Here is an 18,120-nt window from a genome sequence, read left to right as displayed (position 1 = left end):
GCCTTAATTTGACCATAAACACTTTGGAATTTAACATTTGGAACAACTTTGAAATTTGAGAAACATGGATGAATGTCTAGTTCTGATGTGAGACTATGAGAGCTGGTAGTACCATACACTGTTCAAAGGCAATTCAATATGTTGTCTTGCCCATTCACCCTCTGAATGGCACACATATATAATCCATGTCTCAATTGTCTCGAGGCTTAAAAATCCTTTAACCTGTCTCCTCCCCTTCATCTACACTGATTGAAGGGAATTTAACAAGTGACATCAATAAGGGATCTTTCACCTGGATTCACCTGGTCAGTCTGTCATGCTTTGTAAACTCAGTGTATGTCATGGAAAGAGCAAGTGTTACTAATGTTTAGTACATTCAGTGTTTATTCCCACACTATGAGGTTGGAATAATGCTGTGAAATTGTAAAAATTATGAACATGCCCTTTTAGTGTAAAAGCAATTTTTAAAGACCGCCTAAAATTTCAGCCAGTTTTGGTTGGATGGAGTTTTGGCCTGCAGGCTATTTGGTGGGATGGAGTTTTATTCCATCTGCTGACAACACCAGGCAGTAAATTAGAAAATAGACGAATCATTTTAAAAAGGGTTCCAAATCTCTCTGCCAGTAACAGCTAGTTTTCAGTTTTCCCCTCCCCATTCAGACCACACCCAGACAGTCCAAGTAAAATTCTTTATGGAGAAATTGCCCACTTGCTAAGAAGCAATTTGTGTTTGTTTTCAAATTAGGTGGTCAAACATAATCACAGTAATGTACTTCAATTGTTATCCAAAAATCATACGATATTGAGATAAAAATGGCTGCATTTGACCTTTAAGTGAAAATAGCTGTTCATAGGCCTACCTTATATATCCTGCTCTTATACAGTGGGGAGAACAAGTATTTGATACACTGCCGATTTTGCAGGTTTTTCTACTTACAAAGCATGTAGAGGTCTGTAATTTTTATCATAGGTACACTTCAACTGTGAGAGACGGAATCTAAAACAAAAATCCAGAAAATCAATTGTATGATTTTTAAGGAATTAATTTGGATTTTATTGCATGACATAAGTATTTGATCACCTACCAACCAGTAAGAATTCCGGCTCTTACAGACCTGTTAGTTTTTCTTTAAGAAGCCCTCCTGTTCTCCACTCATTACCTGTATTAACTGCACCTGTTTGAAAGACACCTCTCCACACACTCAATCAAACAGACTCCAACCTCTCCACAATGGCCAAGACCAGAGATCTGTGTAAGGACATCAGGGATAAAATTGTAGACCTGCACAAGGCTGGGATGGGCTACAGGACAATAGGCAAGCAGCTTGGTGAGAAGGCAACAACTGTTGGCGCAATTATTAGAAAATGGAAGAAGTTCAAGATGACGGTCAAACAGCCTCGGTCTGGGGCTCCATGCAACATCTCACCTCGTGGGGCATTAATGATCATGAGGAAGGTGAGGGATCAGCCCAGAACTACACGGCGGGACCTGGTCAATGACCTGAAGAGAGCTGGGACCACAGTCTCAAAGAAAACCATTAGTAACACACTACACCGTCATGGATTAAAATCCTGCAGCGCACGCAAGGTCCCCCTGCTCAAGCCAGCACATGTCCAGGCCCGTCTGAAGTTTGCCAATGACCATCTGGATGATCCAGAGGAGGAATGGGAGAAGGTCATGTGGTCTGATGAGACAAAAATAGAGCTTTTTGGTCTAAACTCCACTCACCGTGTTTGGAGGAAGAAGAAGGATGAATACAACCCCAAGAACACCATCCCAACCATGAAGCATGGAGGTGGAAACATCATTCTTTGGGGATGCTTTTCTGCAAAGGGGACAAGACGACTGCACCGTATTGAGGGGAGGATGGATGGGGCCATGTATTGTGAGATCTTGGCCAACAATCTCCTTCCCTCAGTAAGAGCATTGAAGATGGGTCGTGGCTGGATCTTCCAGCATGACAACGACCCGAAACACACAGCCAGGGCAACTAAGGAGTGGCTCCGTAAGAAGCATCTCAAGGTCCTGGAGTGGCCTAGCCAGTCTCCAGACCTGAACCCAATAGAAAATCTTTGGAGGGAGCTGAAAGTCTGTATTGCCCAGCGACAGCCCGGAAACCTGAAGGATCTGGAGAAGGTCTGAATGGAGGAGTGGGCCAAAATCCCTGCTGCAGTGTGTGCAAACCTGGTCAAGAACTACAGGAAACGTATGATCTCTGTAATTGCAAACAAAGGTTTCTGTACCAAATATTAAGATCTGCTTTTCTGATGTATCAAATACTTGCAATAAAATGCAAATAAATTACTTAAAAATCATACAATGTGTTTTTCTGGATTTTTGTTTTAGATTCCGCCTCTCACAGTTGAAGTGTACCTATGATAAAAATGACAGACCTCTACATGCTTTGTAAGTAGGAAAACCTGCAAAATCGGCAATGTATCAAATACTTGTTCTCCCCACTGTATATGACTTAATAAGACATTTCCACTCTTGATGAATTGTTATCTTAGGAGGACTACTTATTAAAGTTAATTTCCCCTGGATTGTTGAAGCACTAACTTTTATATCGATCTTGTGTCTAATCATATCCCTGATAAACAGGCATGTTTGTATCTCAAAACAAATCAAATTACACTTCTCACATCCGCCGAATACAACAGGTGTAGACCTTACAGTGAAATGCTCACTTGTAAGCCCTTAACCAACAATGATTTAAGAAGTTATGAAAAATAAGTGATAAGTAAAAAATGGAAAATAAAAGTAACAAATAATTAAACAGTAAAATCAGTAAAGTAACAATAGCGAGGATATATACTGTGGGTACCGGTACAGAGTCAATGTGCAGATGCACTGGTTAGTCGAGGTAAAATGTACATCTAGATATAGTTAAAGTGATTATGCATAGATAATAAACAGAGAGTAGCAGCAGCGTACAAGAGAGGTCTGGGTAGCCCTTTGATTAGCTGTTCATGAGTCATATGGCTTGGAGGTAGAAGCAGTGAAGAAGCCTTTTGAACCTAGACTTGGTGCTCCGGTACCACTTGCAGTGCGGTAGCAGAGAGAACAGTCTATGACTAGGGTGGCTGGAGTCTTTGAAAATGTCCTCTGACACCGCCTGGTATAGAGGTCCTGGATGGCAGGAAGCTTGACCTCAGTCAGGATGCTCTCGATGGTGCAGCTGTAGAACCTTTTGAGGATCTGAGAACCCATGCAAATCTTTTCAGTCTCCTGAGGGGGAGACTCCTTTTCTTGTTGTCCACAATCTCCTTTGTCTTGATCACGTTGAGGGAGAGGTTGTTGTCCTGGCGCCTGGTCTCTGACCTCCTCCCTGACCTCCTCCCTATAGACTGTCTCGTTGTTGTCAGTGATCAGGCCTACCACTGCTGTGTCATCAGCAAACTTAATGATGGTGTTGGAGTTGTGCCTGACCGTGCAGTCATGAGTGAACAGGGAGTACAGGAGGGGATTGAGCACGCACCCCTGTGGGGTCCCCGTGTTGAGGATCAGAGTGGCGGATGTGTTGTTACCTACCCTTACTACCTGGGGGCGGCCCGTCAGGAAGTCCAGGATCCAGTTGCATAGGGAGGTGTTTCGTCCCAGGGTCCTTAGCTTAGTGATGAGCTTTGAGGGCAATATGGGGTTGAACGCTGATTTGTAGTCAATGAATAGCATTGTTCCTTTTCGTCCAGGTGAGAAAGGGCAGTGTGAACTGCAATAGAGATTGCATCATCTGTGGATCTGTTAGGGCGGTAGGCAAATTGAAGTGTGTCTAGGGTTTCTAGGATAATGGTGTCGATGTGAAACATGACCAGCCTTTCAAAGCATTTCATGGCTACAGACGTGAGTTCTACGGGTCGCTAGTCATTTAGGCTGGTTACCTTAGTGTTCTTGGGCACAGGGACTATGTTTGTCTGCTTGAAACATGTTGGTATTGATGGGCCCAGGGACTATGGTGGTCTGCTTGAAACATGTTGTTATTACAGACTCAGACAGGGAGAGGTTGAAAATGTCAGTGAAGACACTTGCCAGTTGGTCAGCGCATGCTCAGAGTACACATCCTGGTAGTTCGTCTGGTCCTGCGGCCTTGTGAATGTCGACCTGTTTAAAGATCTTACTCACATCGGCTGCAGAGAGCGTGATCACCCATTCATCTGGAACAGCTGATGCTCTCATGCATGTTTCAGTGTTACTTCTATGCTCGCTTCGAGGAAAGTAACTTAACAGGCTCTTAACTTGGTAGGCTCGTGTCACTGGGCAGCTCTCAGCTGTGCTTCCCTTTGTAGTCTGTAATCGTTTGCAAGCCCTACCACATCCGATGAGCATCGGAGCCGGTGTAGTATGATTCGTTCTTGGTCCTGTATTTATGCTTTGCCTGTTTGATGGTTCGTCGGAGGGCATATTGGAATTTCTTATAAGTTTCCGGATTAGAGTCCTGCTCCTTGAAAGCTGCAGCTCTACGCGAATGTTGCCTGTTTCCAATACATGGCTTCTGGTTGGGGTATGTACGTACAGTCACTGTGGGGGGGGACGTCATCGATGCACTTATTGATGAAGCCAGTGACTGATGTGGTGTACACCTCAATTCCATCGGAAGAATCTTGATGCATTGATGAATACACCATTCTAGCAAAACTGTCCTTTAGCTTAGCATATGCTTCCTCTGACCACTTTTTTATTGACCGGGTCACTGGTACTTCCTCATTTAAATTTTTGCATGTAAACAGGAATTAGGAGGATAGAATTATGGTCAGATTTGCCAAATGGAGGGCGAGGGAGAGCTTTGTACGTGTCTCTTTGTTTGGAGTAAAGGTGGTCTAGAGTTTTTTCCCTCTGGTTGCACATTTAACATGCTAGTAGTAAGTTTCCCAGCATTAAAGTCCCCGGACACTAGGGGCGCCGACCTGTGGATGAGTGTTTTCCTGTTTCCTTATGGCGGTATACAGCTCATTGACTGCGGTCTTAATGCCAGCATCGGTCTGTGGTGGTATGTGGACAGCTACAAAAATACAGATGAAAACTCTCTAGGTTGATAGTTTATTTATTTTACTAGGCAAGTCAGTTAAGAACAAATTCTTATTTTCAATGAAGGCCTAGGAACAGTGGGTTAACTGCCTGTTCAGGGGCAGAACGACAGATTTTTACCTTGTCAGCTCGGGGATTTGAACTTGCAACCTTTCGGTTACTAGTCCAACGCTCTAACCACTAGGCTACCCTGCCGCCCCATACTTTACCTCAGGCGAGCAAAACCTACCCTGCCGCCACCCCTTGTCTTACTATAGGTTGCTGTTCTATCCTGCCGATATAGTGTAAAACCTGCCAGCTCTATGTTCTTCATGTCGCCGTTCAGCCACGACTTGGTAAAACATATGATATTACAGTTTTTGTTGGACTCGTTAAAGGAAAAAGCTTTTTCCAGTAGTAATCGCTGTTCTGGGGTCCAGAAGTTATTTTCGTTCATTAGAGATGGTAGCAGCAACATTATGTACAAAATAAATTACAAACAACGCAAAAAAATGAATCAAATAACCCAGTTGGTTAGGAGCACGTAAAACGTCAACCATCCTCTCCAGCGCCATTCTGCTAATATCTGGGGAGATATTTAAGAATAAAGCAGAAACAGGTGGACCAGGTAGTTAGGGCAAATTCCAGACTGGCTGGTCCATCCTTAGCTCAGTTGCCGGTCTAAGAAGTTTGTAACCTTAGAGATAGATAGAGGCATCTCGTGCCCAAAATCCAATTTTAGCATGGGCTGCGCCATTTTTAAGTAGTAACTGTGTGGGACTTCCTATGTTAAGGAAGGATCACATGATTCCATACAGGTCACCAGGGGGGATTAGCCAATTAATTATACTTAGGAGCCAACCTTGGCTTTATTCACAGTGGCAGTGTGTACCATTCCAGTTTGTTTGTCAGATCGTAGAAGTAGTAGAAGAAAATGTACTATTTCAAAATGGAGATGGCCTTAATGACGCTTCCAGTGCTCTCACAGATACCATAATGGGACAGATACACTGATGCAATGTCTATCTGAGTCCATGTTTGTTACTCACTGTCTGAGTGTTTGTTACTGAGGTTTGGGTGAAGTGTAATTGAGTGGGGAATTGGGCTGATCTTTGTCATTGTACATGAAGCTCCAAAATGAATTGGAATTATTTTAATTCATATATACAATAAGTAATGCAAAGATGTATTCATTGTAGCATGATTAAATTAATAAACAGCTTTTTTATCATGTGAATGGAATCATCCCTTTTATTGTACAGGAAATTGTGTGTATTTTACTAGGACAAGAAACAAAATCCTTATATCAAAAGGATCTATTTGTAACGGCAGATCTCCTCTTCCTCTGAAGAGGAGTAAGGATCGGACCTAGATGCAGCGTGGTAAGTGTCCATAATGGTTTTTAATAAAGACAAATGAACACTCGAACAAAAACAATAAACGATAACGTGAAATCTACAACAACCGAAACAGTACCGTGTGGCGACAAACACACACATGGAAACAAACACCCACAAACCAACAGTAAAACCCAGGCTACCTGAGTATGATTCTCAATCAGAGACAACTAACGACACCTGCCTCTGATTGAGAACCATACTAGGCCGAAACAGAAACCAAACATAGAAAAACAAACATAGACTGCCCACCCCAACTCACGCCCTGACAATACTAAATAAAGACGGAAATAAAGGTCAGAACGTGACACTACTAGATCCGCCATGTCTGGAAGAACACTTTACTGCCCATTTGTGGAAACAGAATTTATTGGATCCTTACATCCTTTTGCTCTTTCTCCAACCCCCCTGAAACACACATGCATGCCCACTGACATGTGACACAGTGTCACGGTCTGACCATCGTTCGTATGTGTTTTCCTTGTTTTAGTGTTGGTCAGGACGTGAGCTGGGTGGGCATTCTATGTTGTGTGTCTGGTTTGTCTATTTCTATGTTTGGCCTGATATGGTTCTCAATCAGAGGCAGGTGTTAGTCATTGTCTCTGATTGGGACCATATTTAGGTAGCCTGTTTTGTGTTGGGTTTTGTGGGTGATTGTCCTTAGTGTCATTGTTCCTGTCTCTGTGTTAGTTTACACTAGTATAGGCTGTTTCGGTTTTCGTTACGTTCTTTATTTTGTAGTGTTTGTATTTAGATTCGTGTTGCTTCAGTTTAATAAACATGGATCGCAATCTACACGCTGCATTTTGGTCCGACTCTCCTTCACCACAAGAGAACCGTTACAGAATCACCCACCACAACAGGACCAAGCAGCGTGTCAACAGGCAGGAGCCGCAGGAGAAGCAACAAAGGCAGCAACAGCGGCGCAATAAGGAATTCTGGACATGGGAGGAAATCCTCGACGGGAGAGGACCCTGGGCTAAACCAGGGGAGTAAAGCCGCCCCAAGGTGCAGCAGGAGAGGAGGCAACAGGAGCAGCCCAAAGAGGAGTACAGTATGGACTATACTTCTTGGGAGGAGATAGACAGGTGGGCGGTCGACCCAGGGAGAGTGCCGGAGCCCGCCTGGGATTCGATGGAGCAGTGCGCGGAAGGTTATCAGAGAATGAGGTTGGCGAAGCAAGCACGGCAGCGCGGAAGGAAGCCCGGGAGTCAGCCCCAAAAATGTATTGGGGGGGGGGGCTCACAGGGAGTATGGCTATGCCAGGTAGGAGACCTGCGCAAACTCCCTGTGCTTACCGGGGGGCTAGAGAGACCGGGCAGGCACCGTGTTTTGCAGTGGTGCGCACGGTGTCCCCAGTGCGGGTGCATAGCCCGGTGCGGTATATTCCAGCTCCTCGTACTGGCCGGGCTAGAGTGGGCATCGAGCCAGGTAATGTTGGGCAGGCTCGGTGCTCAAGAGCTCCAGTGCGCCTGCACGGCCCGGTCTATCCAGTACCACCTTCACACACCAGCCCTCCGGTGGCAGCTCCCCGCACCAGGCTTCCTGTGCGTGTTCTCGGGCCAGTACCACCAGTGCCAGCACCACGCATCAGGCCTACAGTGCGCCTCGCCTCTCCAGCGCTGTCGGAGTCTCCCGCCTGTTCAGCGCAGCCAGAGCTTTCCTCCTCTACAGCGCTGCTGGAGTCTCCTGCCTGTTCAGCGCAGCCAGAGCTGCCAGCCTGCATGGAGCAGCCAGAGCTGCCAGCCTGCATGGAGCAGCCAGAGCTGCCAGCCTGCATGGAGCAGCCAGAGCTGTTAGTCTGCATGGAGCAGCCAGAGCTGCCAGTCTGCAAGGAGCTGCCAGTCTGCAAGGAGCTGCCAGTCTGCAAGGAGCCGCCAGAGCTGCCAGTCTGTAAGAAGCCGCCAGAGCTGTCAGCCTATATGGAGCCGCCAGTCAGCATGGAGCAGCCAGATCCGTCAGTCTGCCAGGATCCGCCAGTCAGCCAGATTCTTCCAGATCTGCCAGTCAGCCAGATTCTTCCAGATCTGCCAGTCAGCCAGATTCTTCCAGATCTGCCAGTCAGCCAGACTCTTCCAGATCCGCCAGTCAGCTGGGATCTGCCAGAACTGCCAGTCGGCCAGGATCCGCCAGTCGGCCAGGATCCGCCAGTCGGCCAGGATCCGCCAGTCAGCCAGGATCTGCCGAAACCACCAGCCAGCCAGGATCTGGTAGATCCATCAACCTGCCTGAGCTACCCCTCAGTCCCGAGCTACCCCTCAGTCCCGAGCTACCCCTCAGTCCAGTGGGGCCCGTTGTTAGGTTTCCTAGGCCAAGGTTAGCGGCGAGGGTCGCCACTCAAGGGACGCTAAGGAGGTGGACTAAGACAATTATGGAGTGGGGTCCACGTCCAGCGCCAGAGCCGCCACCACGGACAGATGCCCACCCAGACCCTCCCCTATAGGTTTAGGTTGTGCGTTCGGAGTCCGCACCTTGGGGGGGGGGTTCTGTCACGGTCTGACCATCGTTCGTATGTGTTTTCCTTGTTTTAGTGTTGGTCAGGACGTGAGCTGGGTGGGCATTCTATGTTGTGTGTCTGGTTTGTCTATTTCTATGTTTGGCCTGATATGGTTATCAATCGGAGGCAGGTGTTAGTCATTGTCTCTGATTGGGAACCATATTTAGGTAGCCTGTTTTGTGGGTGATTGTCCTTAGTGTCCTTGTTCCTGTCTCTGTGTTAGTTTACACTAGTATAGGCTGTTTCGGTTTTCGTTACGTTCTTTATTTTGTAGTGTTTGTATTTAGATTCGTGTTGCTTCAGTTTAATAAACATGGATCGCAATCTACACGCTGCATTTTGGTCCGACTCTCCTTCACCACAAGAGAACCGTTACACACAGCAGCATCCCTGATTTGACTTTCCAACAGTAAAATACATTTAAAGGAAATGCATCAGAATTTACAGAAATAAAATGCAATACAAAGGAGAATCAAAAGATTGGGTTGATGATAAAAATAAAACAAATGTAGAAACATATAGTTCTGGCAGCTCACATCTTGACAGACCTGGGATTCAAACCAGTAACACTGGCCCTGCTGCTATACCATCTAAAGTCATATTTGGTACCAGTTTAGGTTCAGATTTTTGATCCCCTTGGTCCTAATCCCTATATTATAGGGTGTAACAGTGGTAGGAACAGAACATAGCTACAGGAAGTATGGGTGCTGAGGGTGCTGCAGCACCCTGTAAAAAAAATCTGAATTCATATAAAGATTAATATTTTTGTGAGAAATGCTTTTCTCTCGCAAAAGTAGGGCACTGTTATAGCCTTCTGTATCCCGGGCATAGTGTTTTCCCCCGTGGCTATGGAATACAGTAAACTGTAATACATTAACCTCTCTGGATACTTTGCTGTGCCTGTTGTAAATAACAGAAAAAAGGATGGCTGTAGAGAAGTTGATGAAAGTGATCAAGTGGGGAGCATATGTATTAAAAGCCTTAGTTCGTGACTCCTTTGAGACTTTCAAGCAAACAAGTAATATGTTGATGTATGAGAGCACATTTAACACAAAAGGTTAAACCACTAGACATGCTATGATACAAATACCATACAGGTTGCTCAGTGCACTTTCAACACAGGAGAGTTTAACAACTGCTAAGTTACCACAAAAAAAGCTTATTGCTGTAGGTGCACACAGGGAGCCTAGAAGTGATAAACATTTGAAAGCAAGCATAGTTATGGAAATAAAATACACCAAGGGTACCAACATCTTCACTTTAGAAGGAGTCATAATGCTATGATATTGCAATGGCTTACAAATTGAGACATACCTGTCATATGCCATCACTGCTAGAATAACGCAAACACACGTTACATATACATTGAAAAAAAATGCAATATACAACCTTCGTGAGAGATTACCTTAATCTCTGCCTCATAGTTAGGTGGGCCAATAGACCAGAGGTGGCAGAACGGGTTGGGGTGTAGGGTTTTCCCAAAGATCCCACTCAGCATCTGTTTGAGCATTGCCTGAAGTTAGGGAGGGCAGCTCCCCTTGATGCTCTGTAGTTATGCAGTTAATTAGCTAATATGACACAAAACATTCTTAGTTACAATACATGATAAACGTAATGCGTCTTTGAGCTACAGAGAAATTATGCCACAATGACACATTATTTGCATAGTCAATTATAGCAACTATAAGTAACAAAACACATTATTCATTATTACATTTTTTTACAATCAGGTTATGTTTTAGGGTTAAGACATAGTACCTTTTTACAAGCCTGATTTTAACCATCCTAACGCCATACATTAAAGGATTGAAAAGTGGTGGACATATCAGAAAATAAACTAATAAAATATTGCGAAGTATAGGTGGAAGATGTGCAGTATCATATCTGCCTTGTAGAGTCAAAAATAAACAGCCAAATGAGAAGTTCAGCAAAGAGGCTATATGTGGCGTACAGGCGTTGCATGCTTTCTATTTCGTCTCTTTTGAAGACTTTAAACATATTTGTACAATTCTTACATATGGTAGGAAATAAAGTACAAGAAAAAGACAGCAAAGTGGCAGCAAAACCCTGGTACTGTAGCTTAAATACAAGTTAAAACAAACTTAAAACAAATGGTCCACCCACACAGACAGTGTGGTGAAGAAGGCGCAACAGTGCCCCTTCAACCTCAGGAGGCTGAAGAAATTTTGCTGGGCACCCAAAACCCTCACAAACTTTTACAGATGCAAAATTGAGAGCATCCTGTTGGGCTGTATCACTTCCGGTACGGCAACTACATGGCCCGGGGGGCAAACTACCTGCCCTCCAGGACACCCGATGTCACGGGAAAGGCCAAAAAGATCATCAAGGACAACAACCACCAGTGTATCTTAGTCTATGCCGCTCTGACATGGCTCATCCATATATTTATATATTCTTAATTCCATTTCTTTACTTAGATTTGTGTATATTGGGTATATATTGTAAAACTGTGAAATATTAGTGCACTGTCGGAGCTAGAAACACAAGCATTTTGCTACACCCGCAATAACATCTGCTAAACATGTATATGTCACCAATACAATTTGTTTTTATTTGAATTTATGAATGCTCAACACCCATTGAATGTGGCCGGTGTCAGTAAATGTCGGCAAAAAAGCATAATTAAATTGTTGCCAGCAGCACAGTTACAGTCACAAACGCTCTGGGTAATATGAAAACAGCCTATCCAGCTCTGCTAGGGTGAGTAAAATGGTCAGAGTGGGGTGTTCTCTCGTTTGTATCTGGAAGTAGCTTACAAGCTTGTCAATGTTAGCCAGTTAGCTTGGGTGCTTGACTACCGTTGTTAGGTCAGAACGCTAGGATCAACCCTACTCATCGGTCATAGCGAAATTCTCTGAATTTACAAACGGACAATCTGACAACGCAGATGCAGTCACCAACGCTCTGGATAACGTTTAAAAAAAAGCCTAACCAGCTCTGCTATGGCGAGTAATGTTCAGTGAGCTGTTGTCTCATTTGTGTCTGGAAGTAGCCAGTTAGCTTGGGTGATTGACTGCTGTTGTTCATACAGAACGCTCAAATCAACCCTTAAAGAGATGGGTCGGGCTTAAGCTTAAGAGGGTGTGAACGATGCTAAATGGGTGTAGACAAAGAAGAGCTCTCCAACTGGTACCAAAACATTCAGATACCATTTCCTCAAAAGTGAGGTTACAAGTTTATCAACATTCAAAGCAGAATTACTTTCCCATTGTTCCTCAAATGGAGTGTATGATCTACCATTTTGTAGCTCTGTCTCTGCTTTTATCCAATGTAAAAAACACAATTTCAAACTGAATCAAGGCGGTCGGTCACATTTATCCAGTATGTCGCCAAAAGGGTTCCCCACAAATGCTCCAAAATGTTTTTTATTTATTATTACCCTGTGAGTGTTTATGCAACTTTCCACTGCTTCCGAGTGATTGAAGCAACTACAGCAAACCTGGGACAAAATGTCCCGGACGAGACCTAATTTTGTTACATTCTCCAAAAAACAAAATTCATCACTCAACATAAAAAAGGGACTAATAAATGAGTCACTGACAACCAAAACAAAACTAGGTGGGGTTTGGAAATAGGTTCTGAGAGGCATCCACGGGGGTACCTACTGAGTCCTGGCCAAGGAAACTTGAGTAGGGTCTAAACTAGGGTCGCCATTGGTGTTAGCTAATGGGAATCCTAATAACATCAATCTAAACATACACCCACTGTGGATGCCCACTAGATTTACCTGAGAAGACAAACTAAAAGAAAACCCACACCACCTTTAGGTTAGGGAGTGAAAGTTAACATGGACCAAACCAAACAGAAAAGACACGATAAAAGGCATTGTTTACCCCAAGCTTAAAGGGAGAGTTAAACATCGGTCTAGCTCTTCCAACATCTCTCACACCACTAGGAGCATTGGCTCTGCCAGCACAGGTGAAACTAACGAGGCGACAGGTGCAACACATCCTGGCCAACAAGGACGACTCCAATCAGTGCACATCCACACCCAAAAACCAAAGCCTGTAACAATTACCATGCTTACTTGCGCACCATTATCCCAATATTAATCGTTGTTGTATCCCGGTTATGAGAAACCCAGATAAGATGCCTGGGATATACGGATCTAAGATGTGATACTGTGGCATGTTGTAAGGGTTTTCCTCCTCTTCGTCTGAAGAGGAGGTGTCGCAAGGATCAGACCAAGATGCAGCGTGGTAAGTGTCCATAATGTATTTAATGAAGACAAAAATGAACACTTCAATTTACAAAAACAACAAATGTGAAAAGCGAAAACAGTACCGCACAGCCACGGAAACAATCACCCACAAACAAACAGTGAAACCCAGGCTACCTAAGTATGATTCTCAGTCAGAGACAACTTAACGACACCTGCCTCTGATTGAGAACCATACTAGGCCGAACACAAAACGTAGAATGCCCACCCAACTCACGTCCTGACAATCCAAACAAACAAATAACACAAATACTAGGGTCAGAACGTGACCCATGTAAACATCTTATCCTGTTTACTGTTGTTTTTGCAGTCTGCCCAGGCTCAGTTAGGCATATCATGGGTGTTTTGTGATGTTTTCATCAGATTGTCAAATAAATCACTTCAAAAAGTAGGCTACCCGAGCAGTTCAATCCACCATAATAGTTGAGCCTACTATAATGTATTTACTATTTACTACTGGCTACTTTCACCCATAATTTAGACAAGTTTCTGCTTATAATTTCCGACATTTGGTAGGCCATGTTTTCTGTCAACTACAGTTAAATACATGCAGTTTCTCTTCTTTAATAACGTTTTGCCCCAGAAGACTAAATAAAGTAGTGCTCACATTGATAGAATGAATGCATTAGTAATCTACATTGAACAAGATATATAACGATTCTGGATATTGGCAAGAACTGGAACACGATGTTGTACACGTCGATGCAGAGTATCCCAAACAGGTTCAATGTGTGACATGTTGCGTGAGTATGCAGGCCATGGATGAACTGGGACATTTTCAGCTTCCAGGAATTCTGTACAGAACCTTACAACATGGGGCTGTGCATTATCATGCTGAAACATGAGGTGATGGCATGGATGAATGGCACAACAATGGGCCTCAAGTATTCTTCATGGTAACTATGTGCATTCAAATTGAGCTGATGTGAAATGGTCTGATGTGTATTTTAGTGTTCAGTTCGTTTTGAATAAATCATCATGAACACTTACGACACTGCGCTTTGGTCCGATACTTCTTCCACCTCTGAATGCCGTTACAACTACAGACACCCTGGTTCGAATCCAGGCCGTATCACAACCGGCTGTGATTGGGAGTCCCATAGGGAAGTGCACAATTGGCACAGCATATTCCGGGTTTGGCCGGTGTAGGCCGTCATTGTAAATAAGAATTTGTTCTGAAGTGAAAATAGATGTTTTAGGCCTACTGTATATATCCTGTTCTTATATTTCACTTAAGAAGACAATGCCAGTTATGTGGATAATTGTTAACTTAGGCCTACTACTGATTCAAGTTCATTTCCACCTATTGTTGAAGCATTAACTTTAACATTGATCTTGTGTCTAATCCTCTGACTGATAAAAAGTCAGGTTTGTCTTTGGGGAGATTTACTCAAACATCAAGCCACCATAAAACACTGCCTTCCTCTCTCATAGGCCTGAATGTTCATTTTTCCCATTGACATAACTGCACGATTGAGGCAAAAAATGGCGAAGTTCCAAATGTATTTTTCAAGTTAGAATTCTATGCATAATCCCTTGATCAAAGCATCCGTCCATACACAATACTAAGCACTTCATATGTGACACAGTAAGGCCCAATCAATATAATGATCATAAACAAGCCTATTTAAATTAGAATTGAATGATGAACTTTTCCCAAAACAGGGGAATTAGCTTTGTGACATGTAGACATGTGTACCACCTATGCTTCACTATTTTATAATATGCCCACCAATTTTCAATCCTATTATATATGGAGAGAGGCTGGCCAAACTAAGACAGGCTTGTAAAAACCTACTAGATCTGTACCCTAAAGAATCTTCAGAATCTTCATGATTACCATTGAATTTAGTGGCTATTTGCTTATAGCTGTAATCACTGACTGTACACATGGCAATGGACTTTCACAGTTGCTCAAAGACTATTAAATGTTTGCATCGTATTTAACCTTTACATGTCTCTTGCCATATCATCTTCATATTCAGACCCAGTAACAGCACAAAGGCAGTAATTCAATCTATTTCAGATGAAGTAGAATCACACTGTGGTTCACTTAGAATGTTATTTTACTTTTATTTTACTAGTCAAGTCAGTTAAGAACACATTCTTATTTTCAGTGACAGCCTAGGAACAGTGGGTTAACTGCCTGTTCAGGGGCAGAACGACAGATTTGTACCTTGTCAGCTCGGGGATTCGAACTTGCAACCTTTCGGTTACTAGTCCAACACTCTAACCACTAGGCTACGCTAGTACCAGAGGTGTTCTCCATGTTAACACTGACACACCCCACAAACTTTTTCCATTATTATGGAATATTGGTGTGAAACAACACCTGTGCTTAAATTACAGTGTGCACATATCTTGAAGAATTAAGCAGAAACAAACTGGCCAGGCAGTTAGGGCAAATGCCAGATGGGTTGGACAATCTTTAGCTCAGTGACCGGTCTAAAATGTTTGAAAGCATAGAGATAGAGAACTCTTGTGGCCAAAAGCCACGAGAGTAGTAACTGGGTTTGTCTTCATATGGGTTAAGGAAGGATAACATCATTCCATGAAGGTCATCATGAGGGATCAGCCAATGAATCATACTTGTGGGCAAACTGCAGGTGGCAGTAAATCAACAACTTTATACCTGTTCAAACAACACTCTCCGAGTGGCATTATGCAACCTTTCAGATTGTTTGCCAACTCATAGAAGTAGTAGAAGAAGAAAATTGACAACTTCAAAATGTAGATGGCCTCAACGGCGCTGCCCATACTCTCACAGACGTCATATTGGGACAGATACGCTGACGCGATGTCTATGTTTGTAACACAAACTGAGGTGTCTTTAGATTAAGTGTATTTGAGTGGGGAACTGGGCTGAACTTCCTTATTTTACATGAAACTATTTAAAAAATGCATTTGAATTATTTTCAATTATATAAACAATAAATAATGCAAAAATAGTTGTATTTATTTTAGGATGACTAAATTAATAAACTATTTGATCAAAAAAATGCATACATTCCTTTTTTTACAGGAAATTATTTGTTTATTTTACTTTCTAATTCACATTTCTTCAAAATATCAAAAGGATCTACTAGATCCGTCATATCTGGAAGAATACTTTACTGCCCATTTGTGGAAACAGAACTTATTGCATCCTTACATCCCTTTTCTCTGTCCCCAACCCCCCTGAAACACACATACATGCCCACTGAAATGCTCAATTGGAAGGACATCGGGTCAGCGACACAGCACCATCCCTTATTTGACTTTCCTACAGTAAAATAGGCTTAACAAAATGCATAATAATTCACACAAAAAATGCAATACAAAGGAGAAACAAGCGATTAGATTGATGATAAAAACATTCAGTTCTGGCGGCTCACATTCTGTCATAAGTTCTTGTGATACCTGGGATTCAAACCGGCAACCCTTGCCCTGCTGCTGTACCATCTAAAGTCATAATTGGTACCAGTTTACGTTCAGATTTTAGATGAGGAAAATCAAGAGAGTTAAGAAAGATTCTTGTTCTTATAATTTTTGTAATACATGTTCTGATCTCCTTGGTCCTAATACCATATATGATAGGGTGTACGAGTGGCGGGAAAAGAATGAACTGTACTGATATTAATACATTAACCTCCTTGCTAACTGTGCTGTGCCTGTTGTAAATAACAGAAAAAAGGATGGCTGTAGAGAAGTTGATGAAAGTGATCAAGTGGGGAGTACACGTATTAAAAGCCTTAGTTCGTGACTCCTTTGAGACTTTCAAGCAAACAAGTAATATTTTGATGTATGAGAGCACAACTAACACAAAAGGTAAAACCACTAGACTTGCTATCACACATATACCATACAGGTTACTCAGTGCACTTTCAACACAGGAGAGTTTAACAACTGCTAAGTTATCACAAAAAAGCTTGTTGATATTGTAGCTGCACACAGGGAGCCTAGAAGTGATAAATATTTGAAAAGCAAGCATAGTTATGGGAATAAAATATACCAATGCTACCAACATCTTCACTTTAGAAGGGGTCATAATGCTATGATATTGCAATGGCTTACAAATGGAGACATACCTGTCATATGCCATCACTGCTAGAATAACATAAGCACACGTTGCATATACACTGCTGAAAAACACCTGCAATAAACAACCTTTGTGAGAGATGTCCTTTATGTCATGAACAAGATTGTCCATGATCTTCGGACAGACGGATAAACACCCAATCAGTCCATTCACCGCCAAGTTGAACAGAAATATGTACATGGGCTTGTGTAAGTGTGATTCTAAGTAGATGACAAGCATGAGACTGATGTTGGCAAATATTGTAATGAAGAAAAGCAAAAATGTTAAGAAAAAAGCTGCGTAGTTGAGTGGGCCTGGAGGTCCATACGCAGTGAAAAATACGGTGCTATGCAAGACAGTTTGGTTCATATTTCCTGAGGAAAAGACAATTATAATCAAGTTATCAGACATCATTATACATATAATATAATGCAGTAATAAAATAAACGTTTAGAAAATGTGCAAATGTCAAAATAGTTACCATCAGGTTAATACACTAGAGTTGGTGTGAATGAATTCTACAATGAACAGTCTTCCAAGTAAGATGTTGGCTGGCGTGATACATTTGAGCCTTTTTTATACCTTCACCATATCATAATTGACATGAGTATTTTTAGTATTTTCCAAATTAAAGCAATGTCTTAGAGAGATGTCACCCAATGGCATTAATTAAGGATGTATTTGTATCACTTCGTTTGAGATCAGGGAGGTGTTTGTGTTTGTTTGACTGTATTCCAATTATTTTGGTTCACTTAAATGGGCAATCTTACATTTTCAAACTTTTAAAAGAATCATATACACCCATTGATTCTTGAAAAATATAACTTATGAATACCTCATGGGCTTAGTCAACTGTCTTACCCCATAAGAACCCAAAATATAAGCTTGTTTCACTCCATTGTTTATAAACAATATAACTGAAAACAA

The 18,120-nt window shown here is 42.6% G+C and overlaps 1 protein-coding gene and 1 pseudogene across 1 annotated transcript; both read right to left on the bottom strand.

The window, feature by feature from the left end:
* Nucleotides 1-9,545: 9,545 nt before the first annotated feature.
* Nucleotides 9,546-12,955, bottom strand: LOC109909526 (olfactory receptor 2A12-like; annotated as a pseudogene).
* Nucleotides 12,956-16,423: 3,468 nt separating this feature from the next.
* LOC109909402 (olfactory receptor 52K2-like) lies at nucleotides 16,424-17,562 on the bottom strand. Its single transcript, XM_020508455.2, has one exon. The coding sequence runs from the start codon at nucleotides 17,560-17,562 to the stop codon at nucleotides 16,543-16,545; it is 1,020 nt and encodes a 339-aa protein (XP_020364044.1). The 3' UTR covers nucleotides 16,424-16,542.
* Nucleotides 17,563-18,120: the final 558 nt, after the last annotated feature.

This window comes from Oncorhynchus kisutch, linkage group LG18 (assembly GCF_002021735.2).
Source record: "Oncorhynchus kisutch isolate 150728-3 linkage group LG18, Okis_V2, whole genome shotgun sequence".
Lineage (NCBI taxonomy): Eukaryota > Metazoa > Chordata > Actinopteri > Salmoniformes > Salmonidae > Oncorhynchus > Oncorhynchus kisutch.
The sequence above is the reverse complement of the archived record's forward strand: the minus strand, read 5'-3'. Positions and strand labels throughout refer to the sequence as shown.

Excerpts from the sequence above, each read along its gene's own strand:
- LOC109909402 (XM_020508455.2), bottom strand. The coding sequence starts at position 17,562 with ATGAACCAAACTGTCTTGCATAGCACCGTATTTTTCACTGCGTATGGA.